The sequence below is a fragment of the Apis mellifera genome, linkage group LG2, assembly GCF_003254395.2.
Source record: "Apis mellifera strain DH4 linkage group LG2, Amel_HAv3.1, whole genome shotgun sequence".
In the NCBI taxonomy this organism is placed as follows: Eukaryota; Metazoa; Arthropoda; class Insecta; order Hymenoptera; family Apidae; genus Apis; species Apis mellifera.
In genome coordinates this window covers 14,256,699-14,279,731 of record NC_037639.1, presented here as the reverse complement: position 1 = coordinate 14,279,731, position 23,033 = coordinate 14,256,699, and the positions used below count along the sequence as shown (strand labels likewise).

At 40.4% G+C, this 23,033-nt stretch overlaps 2 protein-coding genes across 18 annotated transcripts; one reads left to right on the top strand and one right to left on the bottom strand.

The window, feature by feature from the left end:
* Positions 1-503: 503 nt before the first annotated feature.
* LOC408664 (homeodomain-interacting protein kinase 2) lies at positions 504-21,233 on the bottom strand. Of its 17 annotated transcripts, none has more exons than XM_006568881.3 (19): positions 20,864-21,198; positions 14,367-14,461; positions 13,498-13,845; positions 11,277-11,621; positions 11,052-11,144; positions 10,743-10,961; positions 10,287-10,659; positions 9,995-10,212; positions 9,529-9,852; positions 9,187-9,366; positions 8,954-9,100; positions 8,715-8,879; positions 8,209-8,633; positions 7,735-7,824; positions 7,083-7,355; positions 6,843-7,008; positions 6,381-6,604; positions 5,472-5,792; positions 504-4,605 (listed from the first exon to the last, which is right to left on the bottom strand). In XM_006568881.3, the coding sequence occupies exons 2-19, from the start codon at positions 14,418-14,420 to the stop codon at positions 4,407-4,409; spliced, it is 4,164 nt and encodes a 1,387-aa protein (XP_006568944.2). In that variant the 5' UTR covers positions 14,421-14,461; positions 20,864-21,198; the 3' UTR covers positions 504-4,406. The 17 variants fall into 17 exon arrangements, with proteins under 17 accessions (XP_006568944.2, XP_006568948.2, XP_006568952.2 ...); XM_006568885.3 differs by having other exon boundaries at positions 504-4,575; XM_006568889.3 differs by having other exon boundaries at positions 504-4,575; positions 5,505-5,792.
* LOC107966086 lies at positions 21,036-22,830 on the top strand. The gene is made up of 3 exons (XM_026439174.1): positions 21,036-21,083; positions 21,190-21,417; positions 21,504-22,830. The coding sequence occupies exons 1-3, from the start codon at positions 21,036-21,038 to the stop codon at positions 21,912-21,914; spliced, it is 687 nt and encodes a 228-aa protein (XP_026294959.1). The 3' UTR covers positions 21,915-22,830.
* Positions 22,831-23,033: the final 203 nt, after the last annotated feature.

The window sequence follows — 23,033 nt, the reverse complement described above, 5'->3', positions numbered from 1 at the left end:
ACAGATACACACCCGCAACGACAATTTCCTTATTTCCCTTTTCTACGTAGAATGCGAAAAAAAAAAAAAACAAAAAATATCTAAGGATATGACTTTTCGTTTCTCACGACTTACGAGAAGAAAAAAAAAAAATGTTTTCTTCTTTCTCTGTGATACAATTTCTATATCGATTTTTATATGGAAGCATACATATATACATGTAGGCGCGCAAACGTGCTCGTATAATATAATAATTATTATATAATTGTATAACTCGTACCATACGATCGATAGAATACAATACGTAACACTTACAAGCTGATTGATAACTTTTTGTTTTTTTTTTTTTTTTTTTTTTCTCTTTTTCCTTTTTTCCCCGTTTTCTTTTGTTTCGTACCGCAACTTTCAACTATAATACACGTTTCTGCGACTCTATATACTCTATACGCTCTCAATTTGCAGTTTAAATATAAATGTAAATTATGATTAATCGTTGAACAGGCACATCGACTTGGTTACATGACTTTTTTTTTTTTTTTCCCCTTTTCCTCTTTAATTTTATATCGATAATAATAACGCGCGTAAATAAACGGATAAAGCCAATTTCCATTCGTTATAACGCGCCGAATAATAAATTTGAAATTTACGTTTGAAAAATTAGATCGAACGGATTATTTCGAAATATTTCGCGAGAAATAAATATATCATTATTCCGAATCTTTGTAATAATGTGTCTTTTGACCACGTATTATAAAATTATATCCATCCTCTATCTATCGAATTGGAATTAATTAGCCAGTTTTTCCATTTTTGTGTTAATTTTTTTTTTTTTTTTTAGGAAATTGAAAAATTTCTTTATAGGTAACGTATCTCTAAAAGTGTCTATCACTCTCACACGCTCTCTCTCTCTCTCTCTCTCTCTCTCTCTAACACTTCTCTCTCGCTCTCTTCCCCTTTCTCTCTATCAATCACGCTGACCACGATTCGTTTATTCATATTCACTTGTTCATTCAACATTTTCGCTCTAAGTGTAAAATACTTCTAATTAAACTCTGGACATGGTTCACTCTACAATCAACATACCGCGGCTAATATTCCTGTACGTTATCATACAGCTATGTGTATAAAATAATTAGCAAAACAATGCCTAAGCGTCATTCCGTTAAAAACCACGAGATATATATATAATAATAATACGTCAGCACGCAGAAAAATCATTATCATATTATTATTATTTTTTTTTCCTTTCTTTCTTTCTTTTTTTTTTTTTTTTTTTCTTTTCTTTTCGTTAAAAGTATTTCGCGAGTTCGTAAAATGATGATCGGATGATGTGGCAAATCCATCCTCTTACAGGAGCTGTTCTCAAACATGTTAAAACGTAGGAAGAGAGCCACTCGCGATAATTATATGTACAAATCGATCATTTTGGGCATGCACATCATACATCGAATGCGGGAGAATTGCAATCAATATTTTTTTTTTTCCCCTTTTTTCCCGTTTTGTTTCCATTAAGAAGATAGAAATTGATTCCTTTATACTGACTGACGTGAAGAAGAAGTGCGAACAAGGAAGAACCATGATTCGATTCAAGGGGAGAGGAGAGAGAAAAAAAAAAAAGAAAAAGAAAAACGAAAGAATTGCTTAGGAAAAAAAAAAAAAAAGAAAAAGAAAAAGTTGCACCATCGACATGCTTGATCGCAATGGAAAGAATCGAGTGTACGTCGAAGAAAAAAAAAAAATGTGTGCAATCCGACAATTGTAAGCGAATACTTGCAACGAACAGTCGTCTTTTTTTCGACGACTTTTTTTTTTAAGTCTTGCAAAAGATTGAATATTCAATCCTCTTCCCTCCTTCCCTTTCAAAATTTTACAATTTCGCGATTATATTGTACACACACATCCCCTTTCCTGTTGTCCATCCTAATTATTGTGTACCGCATATTTGTGCAATGTACTCCGATAGGTACATTCTTCTAAATATATATATATATTATATATGTGTATATAACCCCTGGTTCGAAATGCAAAAACGTAAACAGGTGAAAACGAAGGTGTGTTTCGATGAAAAGAAAAGTGCGTGTGAAAATTCATTGTACGAGAAATATGTTTTCAACGTTGAAAAGGAAAAAAAAAAAAAAAAAAAAAAAATGTTGTAATAGCAAGAAATCTCAATTCAACGAATCTAATTCAATTCTATTGTAAACGGGGGATTATCTACGAAGAAAACTGCTAGCAGTGTAATTATCTTAAAATCAGTGATGCCTAATCGCAATAATAGTAGTAGTAGTAGTAGTAGTAGTAGTAGTAATAGTAGTAATAGTAATAGTAGTAGTAGTAATAGTAATAGTAATAATTATAATGAGGAGAATAAGAGAGTAATTACGTGGTAAAAATAAATAGTGAGGCTGCTGCGAGAAGGCACAGCTTTTGTCAAATACAAATTAATCGTGCGATTAAATATATATTCGTTAAACATTGTTCGAATCAAAAATAGAAGAATTCGATTCTAAACCCACAAAAGACACACGTGCTTTCACGTGGCAACATCCTCGGAAGGACGTGACGGGATGCGGAGATTGACCAACGGCACTCCTTACTCAAGACAACAAATAAAAACTTGGAACACATTTTGTTACAACGAATTCAATGTGTTGTGTAATGATGTGTGTATGCGTGTAAAAAATTGATCAACTCCCCTCTGTGACTGTGAAGAAACGGGATTTCTTCATTCGACGATCAAAAATAGAGCCCGTTTTCAATGAATTTACGAGAACGCTTCAAGTATTTTAACAGCGTTAAAGCGTTGTCGTGGTAATAAAGCGTCTCGGTAACAAAAAAAAAAAAAAAATCTGTTGTTGAAATTCTATTAACTAATTGCCGCGCTAAGATTATTTTCTTTTCTTTTCTCTTTTAACGAGCATCATTAAAAGTATATAATATGACGTGTATGATCGTACTTATCATACCATAAAAGAAAAATGCAAATTTATTTCCCGTTAACGCTGAACTTTGATTTAAAAGATAAACTTGCTAAATTGTTTCTCGACTAAAGTAGCCCAATTTTTTTTTTTTTTTTTTTTTTTTGGTTTTTTTCTTTTGTGTTTTTTTTTTCTTTTCTTTTCTTTTCTTTTTTTTCACCAAATCACCGATATCGATGGTTTATCCACTTAAACCGCGCATAATTTTTAAACAATACAAACTCGGATATCATTCTCGAAGAATCAAAATCGCTTGGTCTTTTTTTTCCCTCCGTTTATACATCATCTACGTGATTTTTTTCTTCTTTTTTTTGGCGCGGCAACATTTTTTTTTTTTTTCAAAAATATACAAAACACATCAAGTATATAATATATATATACTGCCAGGTATATAACATATGCGCCGTCTAAGCCGAACAAAAATTGTTATATCGATCATATATCACCAAATAATATTTGGAAAAAATAATACAAATAATAAATCACCAAAGCAATGGTTCACTGAGGAAACAATTGCGCAATGAGAAGAAGCATCAAAAAACCTTTTCTCTCATTTTTTTCTACCTTTCTCTTCCTTTTTTTTTTTTTTTTTTTTTTTTTTTTACTTTCATTTGCTTTTTCGTTCAATTATTTACGATTTACCGAACAAAAGGAAAAAGACAACACGTTTCATAATGGATACGCACGACAGAATAACGCTAATGAAAGCATTAGGACGCGACGCAAACGCGATCAGTCTATCTCGACTTTCGGACCATTCATATATATATATACATAAATATATATATTTCCTTTTTCGAAATCGAAATCGAATGGATAATTCTCCATTTTTTCTTCTTCTTCTTCTTCTCCTTCTTCTTCTTCTTTTTGTAATAGCACAGACAGGCAGTTTGAAGGGGGGGGAGGCGATCGCTGTTTAAGGACGGATTGTCTAAAAGTTAAGTTGAAGAGCAAACTTCAACGGTCTTGTCTCGAGACTCCGTCGCGAGTCTTTTTTTCAGTCATAAATTTCTTTTTTCGTGACGATACAAACAACAAGCTTAGCGTTTTATTTTCTGTTTTTTTTTTTTTTTTTTTTTTTTTTACAATAGTTGATAATAGTAATCGCGAAAAATCCCCTTCGTTTGCTAGTTGAAAAAAAAAAAAAAAAAAAAAAAAAAGAAAACACGTTTGCGAGGAATGAATGTGACAAATGTATAACGATGGAGTTTCTCTTTTTCCCTTTATTCGATCATCGTATCGTACGCGACCAGTCATAGAGTCATCTTTCGATCTTGTAAAATTTAATTTGTAAAAAGAAAAAGGGGGGGAGAGAGAGAAAAAAAAAAAAAAAAAAAAAAAAAAAAGAAAAAAAAAAAGCAAAGATGCGGCGAAAGCCAGTGCTCGCGCGCCGTTTTTGATTTTTTTTTTTTTTTTTTTTTTTCTTCTGAAACCAGACAGAGGAATAATTTACTCGGTGAACCACAAACTAGAAGGTTGATATTGATGTTTGGCCGGTGAAAGCGGGGCCAATCCGTAAACGGCTGTTGGCTGCATATGTGCAGGCAGTGGATGCGCTGCATGACTTGCCAGTAACGGTCTGGCCGAGCTGTGATGAGCTGGTGGTGGCAACGCTCGACTAGAATCATACAACGTTAATGGAGACGAGCTGTAAAAAACGGGATAATGAACGTTAGAAAGTCTCCGTAATGTTCTAAAAAGGGAAATGAAATTCATTTGTTTTAGAAAAAGATCATTTCTTCGTTCCACACGCATACGGTTTTATATATAAGGAGAGATAACATTATATATGTACGTATATCATTACATTGAAAGAGAATCGAGTAATCGACAAATTTCTTTTTTTTTTTCTTTCTTTCTTTCTTTCTTTCTTTTTTACTTTACATCAAATACAATCGATTTCGTTTGTATTTACGAAACGTTTTTTTTTCTTTCTCTCTTTTTCTTTTTTTCTTTTTTCTTTTTTTTTTTTTGTGCAATTATCTAAGCAGGCAATCAATGGTATATATATACTACCTTGTACGAAATATACATGTACATTCGAGCGTAAAATACATACTGTACATTCATCGTAATGCGAGATAAGATAATTTTTTTACACTTTGATGGAGAAGAGAAAAAAAAAAAAAAAAAAAAAAAGGAAAAGAAGAAGAAAAAAAAAATGATAATAACGGAAAGGAGAAAAAACGAGAAAAAAAAAAAAAAAAAAGAAACGAAAAAAACGTTATATCTCTAGAGAGAAAAAAAATATCGATTATCCGACTGAATATATAAATACATCACACGATTTTTTTTTTTTCTTTTTTTTTTACAACGTTACAATGTTACATGCTGCTTGAGAACAAGATAAAAACGGTTGCACGGGAACGCACTATATATATATGTATATATATATATGCATATATATATATATGTATATATATTGCAACAATTAACTACTGGTACGATCACAAGTATATAATAACAATACGATGAACTATTCACTAAAACGAAAATATAATAAATGGTACACACATGCATGCATCAACTAGGTGTCTAGGTACCCACCCGGGTGTGAATCCCTGATAGGTGGGCACTTGTTGCTGCTGGATAGCAGTGGGAGCCTGAGAAGGCGCGGCGGTAACGTATACAGGGGGTGGCACGGCATGGGCTCTTGAACGTACGTGAGCGTACTCCTGGTACAGGGGCTGACCCAGATGTTGGGCACTTCCTATTACAGGCCCCCCCGCAGGACTTCTACCCCCGCCACCGCCCCCAGGACTGAGGTGGGCCGGATGCCCATGATGACTGTGGGTATGACCCGGATGGGCTGCCGAACCCACCACCTGGCTCTGCCTACAAAAACCCAAAACAAAATCCAACCCTTCGTTATGCAATTCCCATGCGTTCTTTACTTACTTTAAGAAGTCTCTCTAAAAGGACAGTGACCAAACCACAGACAGAGAGAGAGAGAGAGAGAGAGAGAGAATCAACGATCGGCTCATCATCATCATCATCATCAGCTTTCAAAGAAGAGATTTTTCACTCTTTATTCACTCTCGGCTTCACTTTTACTTTGCGGAGAGAGGGGGTTGGGAGGGAAGAGGGGGAAAAAAGAATAACATAGAAATTCATGCTGTTTACTTGCCGGTCACAATACTCGGCCCGTCTGTTGTCTCACACAACGTATATACGCGAGCTGCCTGTCATCGGTTTGGTCGTTACACACATACAAAGTGAAAATTCACATCATGCGTTCGATAAACTACATGCGGGCAAATTTCACTTGACCATCTCTATGTGTTATTTTCTAAATTCGGTTTTTCTAAATTTCTTTCCTAAAATCTATCTATATATATATATATATATTTGTGTGTGTAATAACGTGTAATAACATGCTTCGAGTGTGATTCAAACACGATGCGTGGTATTGTCGATGCTCACCTGTACTGATGCACAGTATTCGCTACTGCCCATTTCTGATGGTCTCTGGAATGAGCGGCCGGTGGTTGAACGTACTCGTGCTTGTACTCAGCCCTCTTTCCAGGCCATGATACCCGCTTGTCCGTGCCGGTCGTGTACACAATATGCTGCTCTTGAAGGTGGGGATGCGCGCTACTCGTGGTCACATACTGCAAGAAGTAGTCATGCATGTCATAGGCATCATCCTAGAAAAACATTTTCAAAAGAAAGAATTACTAAAACAGGGGAAGGGAGTGTCCAATGAACGTCGGAATCGTCGTTATTGTTCCTCGTTACAAGCCCAGAGGAGACTCTCGGTTGGCGGTTAAAAAATAATCGTGAAAAAAAAAAGAAAAAGAAAAAGAAAAGAGAAACGAAAAAGGGGAAAAAAAAAAGGTAAGAAGTGAATGGAAAGAAATACGTTGATTCGAATTAAAATTTAACCTGATAGGTCGGTGGCTCTTTACAGGCTGGCGCGTGACACGGATGTGGTGCAAGGTACTCGACACCGGGCTCCGGTTTCGTCGCAACATTCACCATATTGCATTCGGATTGTACTTTGGCCAACAAACGTTTCTTCTGCGATTGGGAAGAATATCCAGAGCTACTACTGCAATTAACGATATATCGACGTCAGATATATGAGAAATTATTATAAAGTTTGTCGGTCGGTGTTCAATTTACCTGCTGACGTGATGTTGTTGTTGAGGCTCGTGTTTAATTAGCTGGGTAGTTTGCTGATGTTGAGGATGTTGCGGCAAATGTTGATACAGATGATTATGTGCTCGACCCGGACTAGCTTCGCCATCGCTATCACCAACGGTTACACAACTGATAATATTTTTTCGCTGCGACCTCTGTGACGTACTATGTGCCGTCGCGTGTCCATTAGTGTGCGATTGACTACTCGAATGAGTTTGTTGCATAGGCTGGACCACGCGTGGTGTTGACTGCGTGCTGAAATTATAAAAACATGTGCTTTCGATTGAACGAGAAACAAACGGACAACCCCAATAACAATCCAAAATACGTTATACACCGAGCATGAAAAAATGGCATTAAACGCTAGGGCTGTAAGTTAGAGTTACAGTTAGAGTTAGTTCTTAATCGACACTCCAAGCTACAAATATGTTTAAATTGTCTTGATCGTACGATTCAATTTTTAGGGCCTGCAACTTTTGTCACAGGATAAAATAAAATACATTAATAATATCAAAAATTAATTTCACAACATATTAGAAAAAAAGCAATGTGTTGTGTTCTTAGCGATTATTAACCATTAATCAATGCTATTGTGTGTGTGAGATTGCGTGATTACTACGTTACATTCATATACCTTCGAATGACTTCCTCGCGAACTGGACGTCCATCGCCAGACAGGCGAGTTGCCAAATTTTGACAGGCTCCGCATTGCCGATCTCCACAGCTGTCAATGATATTCATGCATGATTCCACTACTTTCTATTCTAATAAATTACTAATAAATATATTCCATGGTGGAAACATCTATGGACAGAATTTACAGATAAATCTCCGTAGAGAAAATAAAACAAATAAAAAAAAACGATAGATATTTAATAATAAAGGAGACTCCAGCAAATAGGCAATTTATCAAATTTATCGAACTACAAAAAAATGTTTTGTAAACGAAGCAAATTAATTATGAACAAAATTAAATATACCCGACTTGCTATAACACTTTACGTTACATTCTCGATAAATATAAAGCTTCTAAATTTTATGAAATATACGCACAAAAATTTCTAACTACTTTCCAATATTCCAATAAGAAATAAATAAATTAGCTCACCATTTGCCCGGCGTTTCGTCTTCGCTATCACTGATCGTGATAACAGAAACTGCTGGCGATGGGGTATCATGAATAGTAATAGTTTGCTGCCGACCAGATGTAACTTGATGGTGTTCCACATTATGACTACTGCTGTGTTTACTGCTGTGATGATGTTGTTGCATGGGTTGTTGCTGCCAATGACTGCTCGAAGGTGAATGCCGTCTCATGTTGCTCGGAGGTGTGCTTTCTTTCACCCTCTTTTTCACCGGGCTTAATTGCTGCGTTTCTTTCTTATGTTCATGCCTGTGCTGAGACTGTTGGGGTACTGTCACGTGATGCTGATGATGCTTCGTCACGCTACGTTTCGCCCAAGCTTGAGGAGGATGTTCAACAAGGGCGCTAGTATTGTAAACTTCTGTGACAGGAAATACTGGCCGCTGATCCTTCCCAAAACAAGGGAGGTTAGTTAAAAGTCCGTTCGATTCGTTTCGATCACAGCGATAAAAATAGGGCAATAAAATTACCTGCAGAATGGCAGAACTATCCACAATAAGAGGTCTTCCCCAATCCCCTGCATCGCTCAATAATGGTTGCTGTATCGCTGCGTGTTGCGGTGGCAATTGCTGCCAAGATGGTACGATAGCAGCCATTTGACGACTTCCACCAGGCCAAGAGGTTTGTACAGCATTCTACGAAAGATAAAATTAATATTTAATTACGCACTCTTTGAATATATTTGCTTTAACTTATTACTTATGCTTACAGTCAATAACATTTGTCGTCCAGTTTCTACCATAGATACGGGTACCGCGGCATACTGTTGTTGAGCAGCTGCAGCTGCAGCAGCAACAGCCTGTTGCGATATAATTGATGGTTGAATTTGTAGCGGAGCTTGTTGCGCTTGTGGAGGCTACGAAAAAATTAAGAGACACGATTAAACGATCGTGAATATTGAAGCTGATATTGAATTCAAATGAAAATCAGTATCTCGTTTACTTGAGCAACAACTACGTGTTTTGCAGGACTTGGCATCGTTTGATAACTGGGTGGGTGACAAAGTAGACCGGGTACCAATTGATGCGGAAAGTCATGTACTCCACTTCGTCCGCTATTTGATCCACTAGACGAGCTACTGTACTGAGTCGCACGACGACTACTGTTACTGTATATTTGATACTAAAAGAAGAAAAAAAAAATACATACCATGTAAAATATAAAATAAATTTTGTACACAAGTAAGTAAAGTAAAAATAATCCCAAGGCAAATGAGTGAAATTTAATTTTAATTTTATGCAAAAGTAAAGAAAAGAAAGAAAGAAAGAAAATATAGAAACGAACCAGATTGTCATATCCTGTTTGTGCAGTGCGATGTTCCCTAACCAATCGTTGTACTTGATTGGTCAACTGGTTATTGAAGGTGAAAGTTACGGCACTACCATTCGTCGTCGGCACGAAATTAGCTACCAATGACGTTGGTGGAGGTGGTTGAGGTGCTGGCGGAGCTTGGTGATGCGCTGGACTCGCAGTGAAATCACCGGCTCGTCGGCAAACCTCCATCATTTGGACGGAAGCCTTGACATTGTTACAATGCGCGTAATCGACTAAGTGAGCCAGCGTAACAAAGGCATGGTTCAGAGCCTCCCCGGGTGTTATACGGCGCTCCTACAAATGATGAAAACATGCTAGTGAATGAAAGAACGCAAGACAAGGGGAATAACTCTTTTTGTTTCTTTTTTTTTTAAACAATGATCAGATCAGATCATTTTTCGATTATCTTAGAATTAAAACATGAACTAGATATTACTACCTGGTCCATCGTGAGCATCCTCTTCAAGAGGTCTATGAACTCTCTTCTATCTGCTTTTTCTGCCAAAAGTTGACCACCCTCCAAATCAGTCGGAACATTAACTTGACCAATATCATCGAGACAATTAAAAATATACTTTCTTGCTTCTTTAGATTTGATACCAGTTTCAGCCTCGTGTTCTTCCGGTGTTTTCAATCGCCAAAATGGATACGTGCCTGTAATTAATATAAATTAATCCAAATAAAAATAATAGACGAAATAATAATCGAATTGGATATTATATACGTACTGTCCATGTCTCTATAAAAGAATTTTGTTGTTTTGCTGGCATTGTTTAACATGTGCTCCGTTGGTACACCTTGTGTCTGACTTATATATCGAATCTGATCGTATTCCGAGCTACCAGGGTACAAAGGCCACCCTAGAAATAATTCCGCAACCACACAGCCGAGCGACCACATATCTATCGCTTCACAATATGGAAGTCCAAGTATAATTTCAGGTGCACGGTAGTATCGCGATTGCAAATAAGTGTTGCAGACAGCTTTAGACACATGAGAGGCTGACCCAAAATCAATAACTTTAACACGATAAGGCTGACGTACTGGATCCACCAACATAATATTTTCTGGTTTAAGATCGGCGTGAATCAACCCCAATTGCTAAAAATATATATATATACACATTATACGTATACATCAAGATTATCCAATAAATAATAAAAACGTACGAAAACGAGGCTTACCTTAAGTTTTAAAAGAGCGGTGAGTACTTGTTGGAGAATCGGTCTGATGTATTTGAGCGGTAGAGGCGAAAATTTATTCTGTTTCAGGAAATCATACAGATTCTGTTCTAGCATCTCAAAGACCAAGCAGGTATGGGATTTGTGCTGGAAGCACTCATAAGCGCGCACAAAGTTGAACTCATCCGCATTTTCCTGACTAAGTCGAGACAGGATGGAGACCTGTTCAAGATCCGATTTTAATTATAAATCCGCTTAATAACATACGTTATTAACAACGTAAAAATTACTCTATTCTTCTTTTCGACTCACCTCAATTTGCCCTTGGCGCGCATATGATGGATGGTTCTTCAAAATTTTGATGGCCACTATTTCATTGGTTCCCTTTTTCCAGCATTTCACGACCTGGCAACGAAACAAGGAGGGGGGGAAAAAAAAAAGAAAAAAATGAAACGATCGTTCAGTTTGGTGCGTGCAGGTAGATTGGTAGAGAAAGATTGATTTCAACCACCGGATAGTCGAGCAAGAGAATTTTACCTGTCCAAAAGTACCTCTGCCCAAAAATTCGAGGACTTCATACTGATTAGTCATAGAATAGAGAACCTCGTGTTGTACCAACTGGTAATCTCCGTCTCCTTGGGGATTGCTGCCACCGCCCCCATTGGCAGCGTTGGTCACTTGCTTGCTATGTGCCGTCATGCCTGTCTGCTTGTGCTGTTGTTGCTGCTGCTGCTGCTGCTGCTGCTGCTGTTGTTGTTGCAGCTGCTGCTGTTGCTGTTGCGTGTGGTGCTGCGACACTACAGTACTGCCCACTGCGTTCGTCGCGTTGGCGGAGTGGACTGCCAGGCCGTCACCATTACCCTCCCTCGACCAAGTTTTTCTCTGTAGGAGGAATACACCTTATACAAAAATTTTTGGACGTTAAGAGATTGTAGGTAGCTTTCGATAGCTTTTTTTTTTTTTAGATTGGGTATAGTAGGGACGATAACGACCAACACACGGAGGAGGACGATGAATCCAATGTTGCGAGACAACAACACATAATCCAAGAAACACGAATCCGTCGGATGTGATCTCTGTTACATGAGCGCATACATACATACGTACATACACACGTACACACATAAGCAGCTGCATCGTTGAAAATTAATTTCAGCCATGTATGGAAACAGGTGTATCGGGGGAGGAACGTGGATTAAAACTCATTAACATTTTTTCTCTTTTTTTTACATATCGATCGTACACCTCGACGATCGAGAGATTTTCTTTTTTAAGCAAGCGTTAAGAAACACTTTGTTATTGGCGAAAAATACATCGCGATGACCGGTCACAATATGAAATATGAAATGAAAACCTTGAAGGCGATCGATAACGTAACTACGCCATACGGAAAAGTTACCTGAGAAACGACATATCCGTCGTTGCTCTTTGATAACTACGCGATAGACGGGGGCCAAAAATCAATCGATTCGTTACCCATTCCTTAATTAATTAATCCGTGGTATCGATTTGCGAAGATGTTATTGGAAATAGATAAAAGAAGCAAATTCTTTACGGATCGAGGCTACCTTTGTGAAAGTTACTTCCATCAGAATTATTTAGACGATATTAATCCGTGAACGATTATCATTTCGTAAATACCATGTTTTCTCTCTCTCTCTCTCTCTCTCTCTCTCAGCGATACGCTCTGCTTGAACTTGTTTTTCCTTTTGCCGGACGATTTTGAAATCGTGGAAAACGAAGCTTCTGCTTCTGCCCGGCATGGCCGGATACGACGGGGGTCGATTTTCGAGCGGTGGCAAAGTGACGAGCACGCGAAATGAGGGGGGAGAAAAGAAATCGGCGGCGGTATTTTTAGCGGCCTTGGCGTCGTGTCGCGAACGATTGCGGAAACGATGGAGGCAACGATGGAAAAATAAAGACAAATACCGCGGGAGCAGAGACGCAAGACTCTCTTATCTCGGGCAGATGGATGATGAAACGAAGAATACATCGGATCGAGAGAGGATTAAATTTGTCGTTAAGTCGGAGAGGTCGTTTTTTCCTTTCCGAATCGAATAACGAGAACGGGACGGCGTGTGAAGGGAAACGGGAGAGGAAGGTCGAGGGACACCTGGAAGGATAAGGTCCCTAAAATTTCGAAAGCGTCCCCGAGAGCTTAGGAATAAACTACCTATAGGCCTATTTCCTTTCAACATTCATAAATATGAGCGTTACGATACAACGCTCGTGTTACATTCCTCGTGCATCCTTATTTCTCCCGTGGAGAAATGTCGCATGACCACGGAATCGTCGTCGTGCGTGGAGAAAAAAGGGAAAAGGAAAAAAAGTGTTGTTTTTTAAGCGAGTCAGGAGAACGGGCTTCGCTTATTTATAGTCGTTTCGAGCGGTACGCGCCATCTCATCGAGCGTATCGATAGCAAAGAACGAGAAGGGAAGAGAGAGAGAGAGAGAGGGGAGGAGAGGGGAGGAGAGAAGCGCGAATACATTAGCCCCGATTATGAAGTTCTAATCTAAGCGTTTACGAACGTATCTCTAGCGTTCATCTCGCGAAGCATTAACGTCACAGTTGTAGAGAGAGAGAGAGAGAGAGAAGTAGAGTGGGGAGAGAGAGAGGACGCGATAGAGATAAAATGAAAAAATTGAGAATAAAAGTGAGAGAGGAAGAAGACGAGGATGAATCGACTTTCCTCGGCACGATCACGCGGGTCAGAAGAGAGTTTATCGGTAGGAGAAAATCGCAGGAAGTGGGACCAACCTTCTGGCCACAGCGTTGGTACGTGTCTAAGAGCTTGATCGTCGAGGCTCGTACCAGGGTCTGTTGGTTCGGGCTACTCTTCTGCAGCGCATTATTGTTGTGCAGCGAGCTAAATGCGGTATTAGCACCGTTCACGGAGTACCGTTGTTGCAGACCGGTATTGTCTAATTGGTAGTCGCCGGTCGATTGGACCAATGCGTGTTGGATCACCGGCTGACTCACGTTGTACTCCAACTTGCGTTTCTTGCTGTGGTGGTGAACGGTGTTGTTACTGCTGCTGCTGCTGCTGCTGCTGCTGCCGTTGACGCTACTCGTCTGCTGTGTTTGGATGAACATGTCACACATTCCCTGCAACGACAAACGGAGACACGCGCATTATTTCAACAACGTTCCAACGTTCCTTCATCTGGGGGGTCGGATGAATACAGCGCGCGTTTATACCTTCGAAAGTGGCCCCCCCTCCTCTCCCAGTCATCGAATCTACGCAACTGTCGGTAAGTCGTGTAACGAGCATGATAACGGTCGCAAGTTTCGACGGTAAACAACAACGGAAAAACGGAGGCTAACTAAAAATAGAGAAGGAGAAAATGGAAAGAGAGAGAGAGAGAGAAGGGAGTAAGGAGAAGAGGAGAGAAAATTTTTGGATATATAGGTGGATGGATTTGATCCCGGGGCGTCGTTGGGAGCAGCGGGGGATCGAGGCGGAAAAAAAGGGGGGACCCAACGCGCGCCGTTCTGATTTAGGCGGAGAGGAAGCCACCGCACGCACGGCTCGCCATTGCGACGAGGCGACGCGCGATATATAAAAACGTACGCAACTAACAGCCGACCACCACGACTATGAATATTTTAGAGTCTCCTTCACGTACATGTGCCTTTGTATGGTTCCACGCTGATTCGGGCCAGCGGCTCTCAAAAGGCATCTACCGAATATCAGGTTTCTGCGCGTTGACACTCCGAGTAGCTGGAACAGGGCAAACATATTGGCTTGGTCTCTCTACCTCTATGCACGATACATCCATTATTTCCCGCGCGGGGAAAACTGTTCCAATTTCCAACATTCCCTTAAATGCTCAAGGAAAACACCGAATTAATCTTTGGAACACTTTTATCGAGCGTGGATATATATATATACACATAATATACGTTATATGTTGCATTCACGAATTTAAGCTCTCGATAAGATAACGTTTGTTTCTTTCCCCCTTATCGATCGCGGAAAGAAAGAGGAAAAAACGAGGCGAGCGAGTGCGGCGCGCGTACTACGTGTTTGGAAAAGAAAAACGAAAACGCGGGCGTGTGATCGATCGAGGGGCGCGCGTGACGAATGTTTTGGAAACTTTCGATAGCTCCGATTCGCTTTTCGACACGCGCAACGACGAGACCACGCGTCCTCTCCCTCTCCCTCCCTCTCTCCCTCCTCTCTTCCGCCAATTCTCCTTCATCCTTTGTAACGCGACGTGCTCTAATTATAGTGGCGTTTGTCAGAAATAGTGTTGCTCCGTATTATGAACGGATCTACGGTACCGCGAGGTACAGTTACGTTTACGTTAACCGGCTCGTTACCCGTTCACAGGGAGAGTTGTGCGTTTAACCGTGTGTGCAGCACATGTATCGAGTGTTACATCGTATGGATCGCCAATTAACCGAACTTCGTCGTTACATCGATGCGTACACGCTGGCTAAAAATGAGAGAGAGGGAGAGAGAAAGGGAGGGAGAGGCGCGCGAATTTGGGAGCTAAACGAAACGCTTCGTCATCGTCGCAATCGTCGCGGTGCCAAATTATTCTCTCCTCTCGCCGGTAGGGAAAGGGGAGGGGTGGTTGGAAAGTATCTGGACAGGTAAGGAAGACAAATTGTGGATCGTGGAATAATTGGAGCGGTTGAGAAGAGAGGGGGCAGACGCGGGAGGGATCTCGGCGGCGCAGCTTGCATCGAAAAACGAGGAAAAAGCGTGTGTGTGTGTGTGTGTGTGTGAGCGCGGAAGAAGTCTCTGTGTCGCGTTTCAAGAGCGAAGCGTTATCCCGATCGGTACTTACGTACGTCGTAATAAAAGAAGCAATTTTACGTAATAGCACGTGGCAGATAACGGATCGAAGGAGTTTCGGCTTACTCGTAACCGTTCCGCCTTTATATATATTATCGTCGTGTGTCGTTCGATCATCGCGGGAAACGAGCAAGGTTCGGCAACGTGAGCGATGAAAGGCGGCTGAATAACGTATCGTGATGCGTTTGTGCGCTCGTGCCTCGACGACAAACGCGATACTACACCGCGATACTACAACGGGTAACCTTTGCAAACTTTCGTTCCGAGGCGGTTGATTTTTCAACTTATATCTTCGCCCGTCCGTATATACATTGTGGAAACACAATAACGAAAAACGGCGGTTGGACAACGCGCGTACGCCTAATCTATCGCGAGATTTTGCGGTCGAGGCATCGCGAAACCATCCATTCTGGCACAACCGTGACTTTCCAAACGCGGACAGCTATTGTTTCTATATCGCGATATAGAGCCGGCGATGAGTCACTCTTTCTCTTGTCTATCCGCACAACGACGAACAAACGAACGAACGAACGAACCGACCAAGAAACGAAATTCCAATTCTGGCGCGTTTGCGCTTGCTCGCGACGATATACGTCGCGCGCGTCGCGGTGCACGACGTACGCCCTCCTCGTGTACAATCGCGTGCATCGACTATACACACACACATCCCGATGAATCAACCTGATTGCTAGGTAAACGGGAAACCCGAAACTATTTCAAAATTCGATCCGTTCTTCGCGGAAATTTCTCCCGCAACCAGCAATCGATCGTCCCGTCCATGGATCTCCCCGCGAATCGCCAAGAAATTTCACCATTGCAACAACGTAAGAATCGATCAGTTCGTGGATGAACGTTGGAAAACGGTAGAAATCGATCCCATCAGCCGACAAATCGACCAATTCTTCGCCTCTGAATAACTAAAGTTTCCACGAGATTATTCTCGAAGCTACGACGACGAATGGAGAGAGAAAAAAAAAAAAAAAGAAACGATCGAAGACGCCATGCGCTAGATGCATGCTCGTCGTCTTTCGTCACTTTATATTCCGTCGTAGATCAATCGCAATGTGTGTCTAACCGATGATTGATAACGAAAGAAAAATAAGTCAGATACAACGAGTTGGACGAGTTGTTGTCGCGCTCTTCGTTCGCGATTCGGGAAAACTCGCGACGACTAATTGATCCGTTCATTCGTCCGCGGTAAATGCGGCGCGTAGAAAAGTGCGAATTAAGCAACTAACAAACTAACGCTCGAGGAGCTGCTGCAAACGTACCCGTTGTCGTAAATTAACCGTCTAGTATCGCGATCGTAAACGTCTGTTGTTACGTCCTGTATTTATAACCTGCAATCGCGAGAGCACAAAAGTTCGCCGACAAATTGGATGATCATGCGTTGGACTCGGTTTCCACTGTGCCGGCCTTTTCGCGCCGCTGCTAACGATCTCGGGACGATAGCGCAACGGGTCACGTTTGCGAAGAATCGTAATCGGCGTTTGAGAGGATCGAATACGAGACGTTTCGAAAAGAATTGCCGCGATTATTATCAAAACCGAGGTTCAAGATCAATTTTCACTCGGATCGAGGGTTATAACGTTTATTACGCGTTTTTTTAACCAACAATCTCTGTATCTATTCTTTGCGCAATCCCTCGAGCACGTTTCGCAAACTTCGAGATATATATGCTCGGATTCGAGGAAACAATTTTTAAGGAAAATCGATCTCTCTTCTCGAGCGGGAATATCTGTCGTAATTTTTCGTCGAGATCTAATTAATAATTTTTACGCGAATCGAGCCGAGACAATGGATCGTGCAAACGACAGAGAAGCAGTATTATCATTGTTATTACGTAAGAAATTGATTTTCTACGCGAAATCGTGGACACTTTGTTGATCGATTGTTAAGATTGCCGCAACAATAAATACGTTATGCGCTCCCTCCGTTTCCCTGTAAAATTCCACGCTTTCCTTGTCGATCCCAACAAGAACGAAAGATAACGTTCCATTGACGACGGAATTTTCCAATTTACACCGTTTCCATGTCGCGTTTACACCCCTTTTAGCTCTATCCTCTCCCCCCCCCCCTCCTCTCCTCTCCGAAACGCGCTCGCGTGTTCGTGATTTCGAACCCTATACTCACGGGTATAAATTGAGCCGTTCTTTGCCCACGATATTCCTTGCTTTGCGTCACACATCGAAGGTTAGCTTCTTATTCGTCTTTGAATTTACCGCTGACGACACCAGTTCTGGAATTCGCGATTTATGAAATACTTTTTTTAATTTATAAATTTCCATCGAGTTCGAATTAAAACAATTTCACACGATTCGAGCGTGTAATCGTTGTAATTTTTTCGAGGATACGAGAAGAGAATCGAAACAATTCTGAAATAATTTTTTACCGATCGGGGGAAAAAAACAAATCGTGAAAGATTATCGATCTGTATCTTCGTTCGAAGGGCACGAGTTCATTTGAGAGTAAAATTCTTGCGGATACTTCTCGACAGAACTATTTCTCGATTGGTGAATATATTGTAATTGTAACGACGATACAATTTTCGCTCTCAATTCCCAATTTGATGGAAATATTCTCGAAAATTTTACTCTCGAATGAATATTCAAAGAAATATCGTTAACGAGATCAAACGGAATAACGGAATAATTTGACGAATTTCGTTCTATTTGTATTTGATAAAAATACAAATTTAATCAAATCGATCGAATGCGTATGAGAAATGATTTCGAAATAGAATCGAATCTTACAAGCGACGAAATAAATCGGATCTAGTTTTGTTGTTTGAGGAAAAACGTATCACGCAGCGTTTCACAGTTGTTGAGAAGAATATTCGGACAAAATTTGGTCCTTGAACGAAAGATCGTGAAGAATGGAAAGTTCCGTGTACAATGAAAACAGAGCTCCGTTTTATTTCTTTGAATAACGAAATTTCTTTGCGGAATACTAACTACGATATGGACAAAAATTTTTGTCTTTAAAATTGGTATAATAGGACAAAGACAACTAACAGTTGAATATTATTTGAAGTACGATTTACGATGATTATTAATTTACGTGTAAAAATCATATTTCAAGATTTAGAAATAAATTTGATCTATTGTACAGCGCTACACGTAACTTATTCCTTTATTTAAGGTCAACTTAAGGTTAACTTAGTTCATCAAATGTCCCCGAGTGCTATAGCAAGTTACATTCGCTTAATGTAATCGATCGATATTCGGTTTACTCCGCGGCATTGCTCGTGATCGCCTTGAAATCACGAAATAACAATCTTCGATCAAACTTTGTCATTGCCACACAATTTCGCTAATATTACTCCATAGTAATGTCTTTCGAAACAATAACGATCGTTAGAAACAGCCTACGTAGGCGCCTCGCCCTTTATGCTATACACATGCTATCATAAAAACCGGTGTCGTGCTTTGTCATTCCCCTATTCCAAGATTAAAGACAAAACGTGGCAAAGCAAAAAAAAAAAAAAAGAAAAAAAAAGAAAAAAAAAAAAGAATAATCAAATGGAAGACGTACATTTACGCACGCATGATGAAGAGGAATAGAAATCTTAAAGTATGGCAATGTCCTTCTGAAATGCGTCCGCACGTGTCGAGTAGTCGAGAAGCGAGATTTTTCAGCCGAAAGGCCATTTCGAAGGCCACGTTTGAAACCTAGCAGAAACGAGATAAAATATGCTAACCGATCGCACAGTTGCCACTTCCGATTACTTCGTTTGCCGCACGAACTGCCAGACGCAGTCGATAATTAGAAAACGATAATCAAACGCGACAATATAGAGCACCGATCGATCTGCGGATGAACGTGCAGAGTTCGAAGTGGAGAAAGCGAGATACGAATGAAACTAATTGGATTTTCAGTCCAAGTTCCGCGGGAAAATGATTCGACTCAAACGCTTATCTTTTTCTACTTTAATGTTATTTTTCCTAATCGTTTCGATTCAGAAAACAATATTTAATGAAGCATCTTTTGAAAACCTAATCCGAACCGAAATAGTTCACAGCTTTCTAGATCCGTCGCTGAAAACGTGAATTCAATTGGGAAATAATCATTTCGATGTGCGGATATGATATTCATTCTTAGATCTCGTCGAGAAATATCTGAATAATATCGTTTTCGTTTCTCGCACAGTTTTTAACATGAAAAAAAGGAACGAATTTATAAATGATCAGATATAGCAAGAATATGATACGAAGTGAACAATGGTATACTACGGTATATGGAAAATTTCCAAACGAACTTAAATTTCCGACGACGCAACGAAAAGCAATAAAATTTTATTCGTAATGAGTAAAATATCGTGTGTACATATGTACGTATACCAACAACGTGCAATACGATGACACGTAGAAATCCCGATCCAATATATATTTTTGCAATGTAACTTTTAACATACGTGCACGCATTTGCTTGCAAAACAGATGTTCTTCATATAACAACGTCTTACGCTGAAATTTTTCCACTCCGTCGGCACGATTCCGCTGGCATTTCGTTCAATTCCGGGGATACGATGTTTCGCAGAGTTGCGTCCCACTGCGCAACATACTATTGAGATCCACGCTCGAAACGATCGTTAAGGTTGGAAAAGTTTGCAAAATATTTGCGACGAAAGTTGTTTATCGAGCACAAACGCACACGCAAACACCCACCAATAAGCTCGTTGAAAACACAAACCGAGGAAAAAGACGTGGACAATACGGACCGATCACGTATCTTCTACCTACCGACGCATGCAAACCGACATTTTGAGGTTATGTTCGCCTTTTCAAGCTTTCGGCAACAGATGTTCTCGATTCGGTTTCCCGTCTCACGATCTTCTAAATGACTGTCGCGTCGATGTCATACGAAACCTGGTGCGGAAAAAAAATTTAAACTGTCACGCCGCTTACGTGAAGTAAATTATAACGTACGAACGCGCGATCGGGCGACTAGCTTTCGCAAAAAAAAGTTTTATAGAATGAACACACGGCGATTGGCCGACGTTCACAAAGAGAAAACTTTAATTTGTTTATATTTTCCTCGTATCGAACGTATGTTCGTGAGATATACACGTATGTAAAACGATAGATGATGTTATAAATGTTTCGAACGAGAATGAAGCGAATACGATACACGAGTCATGATATCTTCGACAACCTGTCAACCACAAAATCGTCCGAAAAAATTTTGAAATGTGTCATTTTACAGATCGGAGCGAGAGAGATGGAAAGACACGAGATCGGCGTGTCAAAAAGAAAGAACGAAGGAAGGAAAACGAAGCGAGTCATCGACAATGTAATGTAATAGAAAAAGAAAACGTACCTCTCGCTTCTTGGCCAGTGTCTCTCTGTTCAGGGACGGGCCCGACGATCACGTAGCAGCATGTTCCGTTTATCCCCGGGTTGTCTTTTCCCCGTCTGGTTTGTCGGCCTCTCGTTAGCGACACACAGCCATCTTGCGTAGTGCCTGGCCTGGCTCGGTCGCTTTCGGTACGATGGCCTCCGTGAGGGCGACAAAGAGGATAGTCGCGGTGAATAGAGGGGTTCGAGAGAAAGAGGGAATGAGATGTAACAGGAGAGAGAGCGAGAACCACGGCCCCGCCGAAGTGCGTGTCCCACCAATACACGCGCGCATATACACCGAAGTAGCACCAGCAACGCCACACCGCCGCCACCACCACCGCCACGACCACCACACCACCAGCACCACTACTACCAACACCGCCACTGCCACCGACGTGGAGGCACTGCACCTCTCTCACAGTTTTCGCCACTTTTTCGCACGGCCCTCGCCCACCTCCGTCACATACATATTCCGTGGAGCAGCCAGCGTTTGCGCGCACCTTCGTTTCACTCAATGGACGTTTCCGGGACAGGGTAAATGCGATGTTATTTACCCGTTTTGCGATGTCTTCCGTCGATTCGAGCGATCATACCTCCTCTTCGTTTCGTTCTGTTGTTAGCGCTGCACCACCGCCGCCGCCGTGGACGCTGCTGCTGCTGCTCCCGTTGCCGCTAATCCACTACTGACTGCCCGTACCTGTCGTTCCAACACGCACGACCACGATCGGGGGATCGCTCGGGCTCGACTGCCGCACGACGGCCTTACTTCGGCCATCTTCGGATCGCTTCGGCGATTTACGCTCACTTTCCGCGCAGGGACGACGATATTGTGGGCGCATCGAGCGCCCCGTCCTCGTTTCCTCTCCAATGACTCATGTGCCACACTGACGTATACACATTTTAACAGTTGTTGCTTTAAGAAACCATCACGGCCTCTTTATCGCATGAATCTGCAGAACATATGGACATTGCCACATGAAAATGTTATAGGATTAAAACTTATTCGCAACAAGCTTCTCTCGTTTGAATAGCAAAACATTCGATTTCCCACAAACGTTTTATATCTTAATTTTCAAAAGCATATGCTTTTCGTTACTACTCTAATGTGTGAATCTTTTTCCGCATTTGAGCGGAATCATAATGACGTCGATGGATGACGCGAATCGCTTTTCCAACATGATCAATTTATGAAATTTTATTTTATTTTGCTTTACGAGCAATTTTATTTAGAATCATGGTATACATACAACGTACAATGAAAAATATACGCGTTCATTTTATCCGTTAATTTTATAACGCTAAATTACAACGAAATAAACGTTTGTTTCGTGCAATCGTTTTCTTCATCGATTTCTCGTTTTACCATGCGCCACGATATGCCGGTTTCCGACAAAAAAAAAAAAAGAAAAGACAACAGTATACGGGTAATCGAACCAGCGATTTGCAACCATGGTAGTGAGACAACGGAAATAAGTAAAATTCCGACCGATCTAAGCACTTTCACGGTCGTGCCACCGTCGTCGCCAATCGAAACATTCGCGCTCGTGTCTTGTGATTAATTCATAATCTCGTTAAACAATAATAAACGAGAGATCGAAAATTTCCTATTTTTTTCATCAACTTCATACGATCGTTTTTTTATGAAAATGTCGAAAGAAGAACGCATTAATAATTAATAATAAAGAAAACGAAATACTTCATCGATGATATTTTATTTGTCGTTTAGGATTTGTAGATTTTTATAGATTCTGAAAACAATTCACCATGCATACCATTGAAACCATTTAATGTGCAAAAAAACAAGAGAAACTTGAGGAATCGCGTTTACATTTAAGAATTTGATATCTTTATGACTACTTTATATAAATGACCAAGTATTAATAATGCGGTGACGGTCTTTTTGTAAATTACCAAAATAACCTTTCTAATATATTATAGATCCATTCATATCCGAAAGTTATTAAGCCCATTTCTTGAAACATTCTCATTATGGTATGAAAGAAATGGAAGAGATCGATATTCCGACGATCATTAACGGTATATTGAATATTTGCGAAAGTTGGGCGATAACATAATTAGAAATTTCGGCCTCTAGATTAGAAGATAATCTGTTTGCGTGCGAGCCAAGTGAAACCGGATCTTTTTGCGTC

What these genes read in the sequence shown, in the direction of transcription:
- LOC408664 (XM_006568881.3), bottom strand. Translation starts at nt 14,420, where the DNA reads ATGCCTTTTGAGAGCCGCTGGCCCGAATCAGCGTGGAACCATACAAAG. An exon ending in TGCTCACGATGGACCAGGTA is followed by an intron (nt 9,853 to 9,994) that starts GTAATATCTAGT and finishes CATCATTTGTAG; the next exon opens with GAGCGCCGTATAACACCCGG. An exon ending in GACGACAAATGTTATTGACT is followed by an intron (nt 8,880 to 8,953) that starts GTAAGCATAAGT and finishes TATCTTTCGTAG; the next exon opens with AATGCTGTACAAACCTCTTG.
- LOC107966086 (XM_026439174.1), top strand. Translation starts at nt 21,036, where the DNA reads ATGGCCTCCGTGAGGGCGACAAAGAGGATAGTCGCGGTGAATAGAGGG. An exon ending in TAGTCGCGGTGAATAGAGGG is followed by an intron (nt 21,084 to 21,189) that starts GTTCGAGAGAAA and finishes ACACCGAAGTAG; the next exon opens with CACCAGCAACGCCACACCGC. An exon ending in ATGGACGTTTCCGGGACAGG is followed by an intron (nt 21,418 to 21,503) that starts GTAAATGCGATG and finishes TTCTGTTGTTAG; the next exon opens with CGCTGCACCACCGCCGCCGC.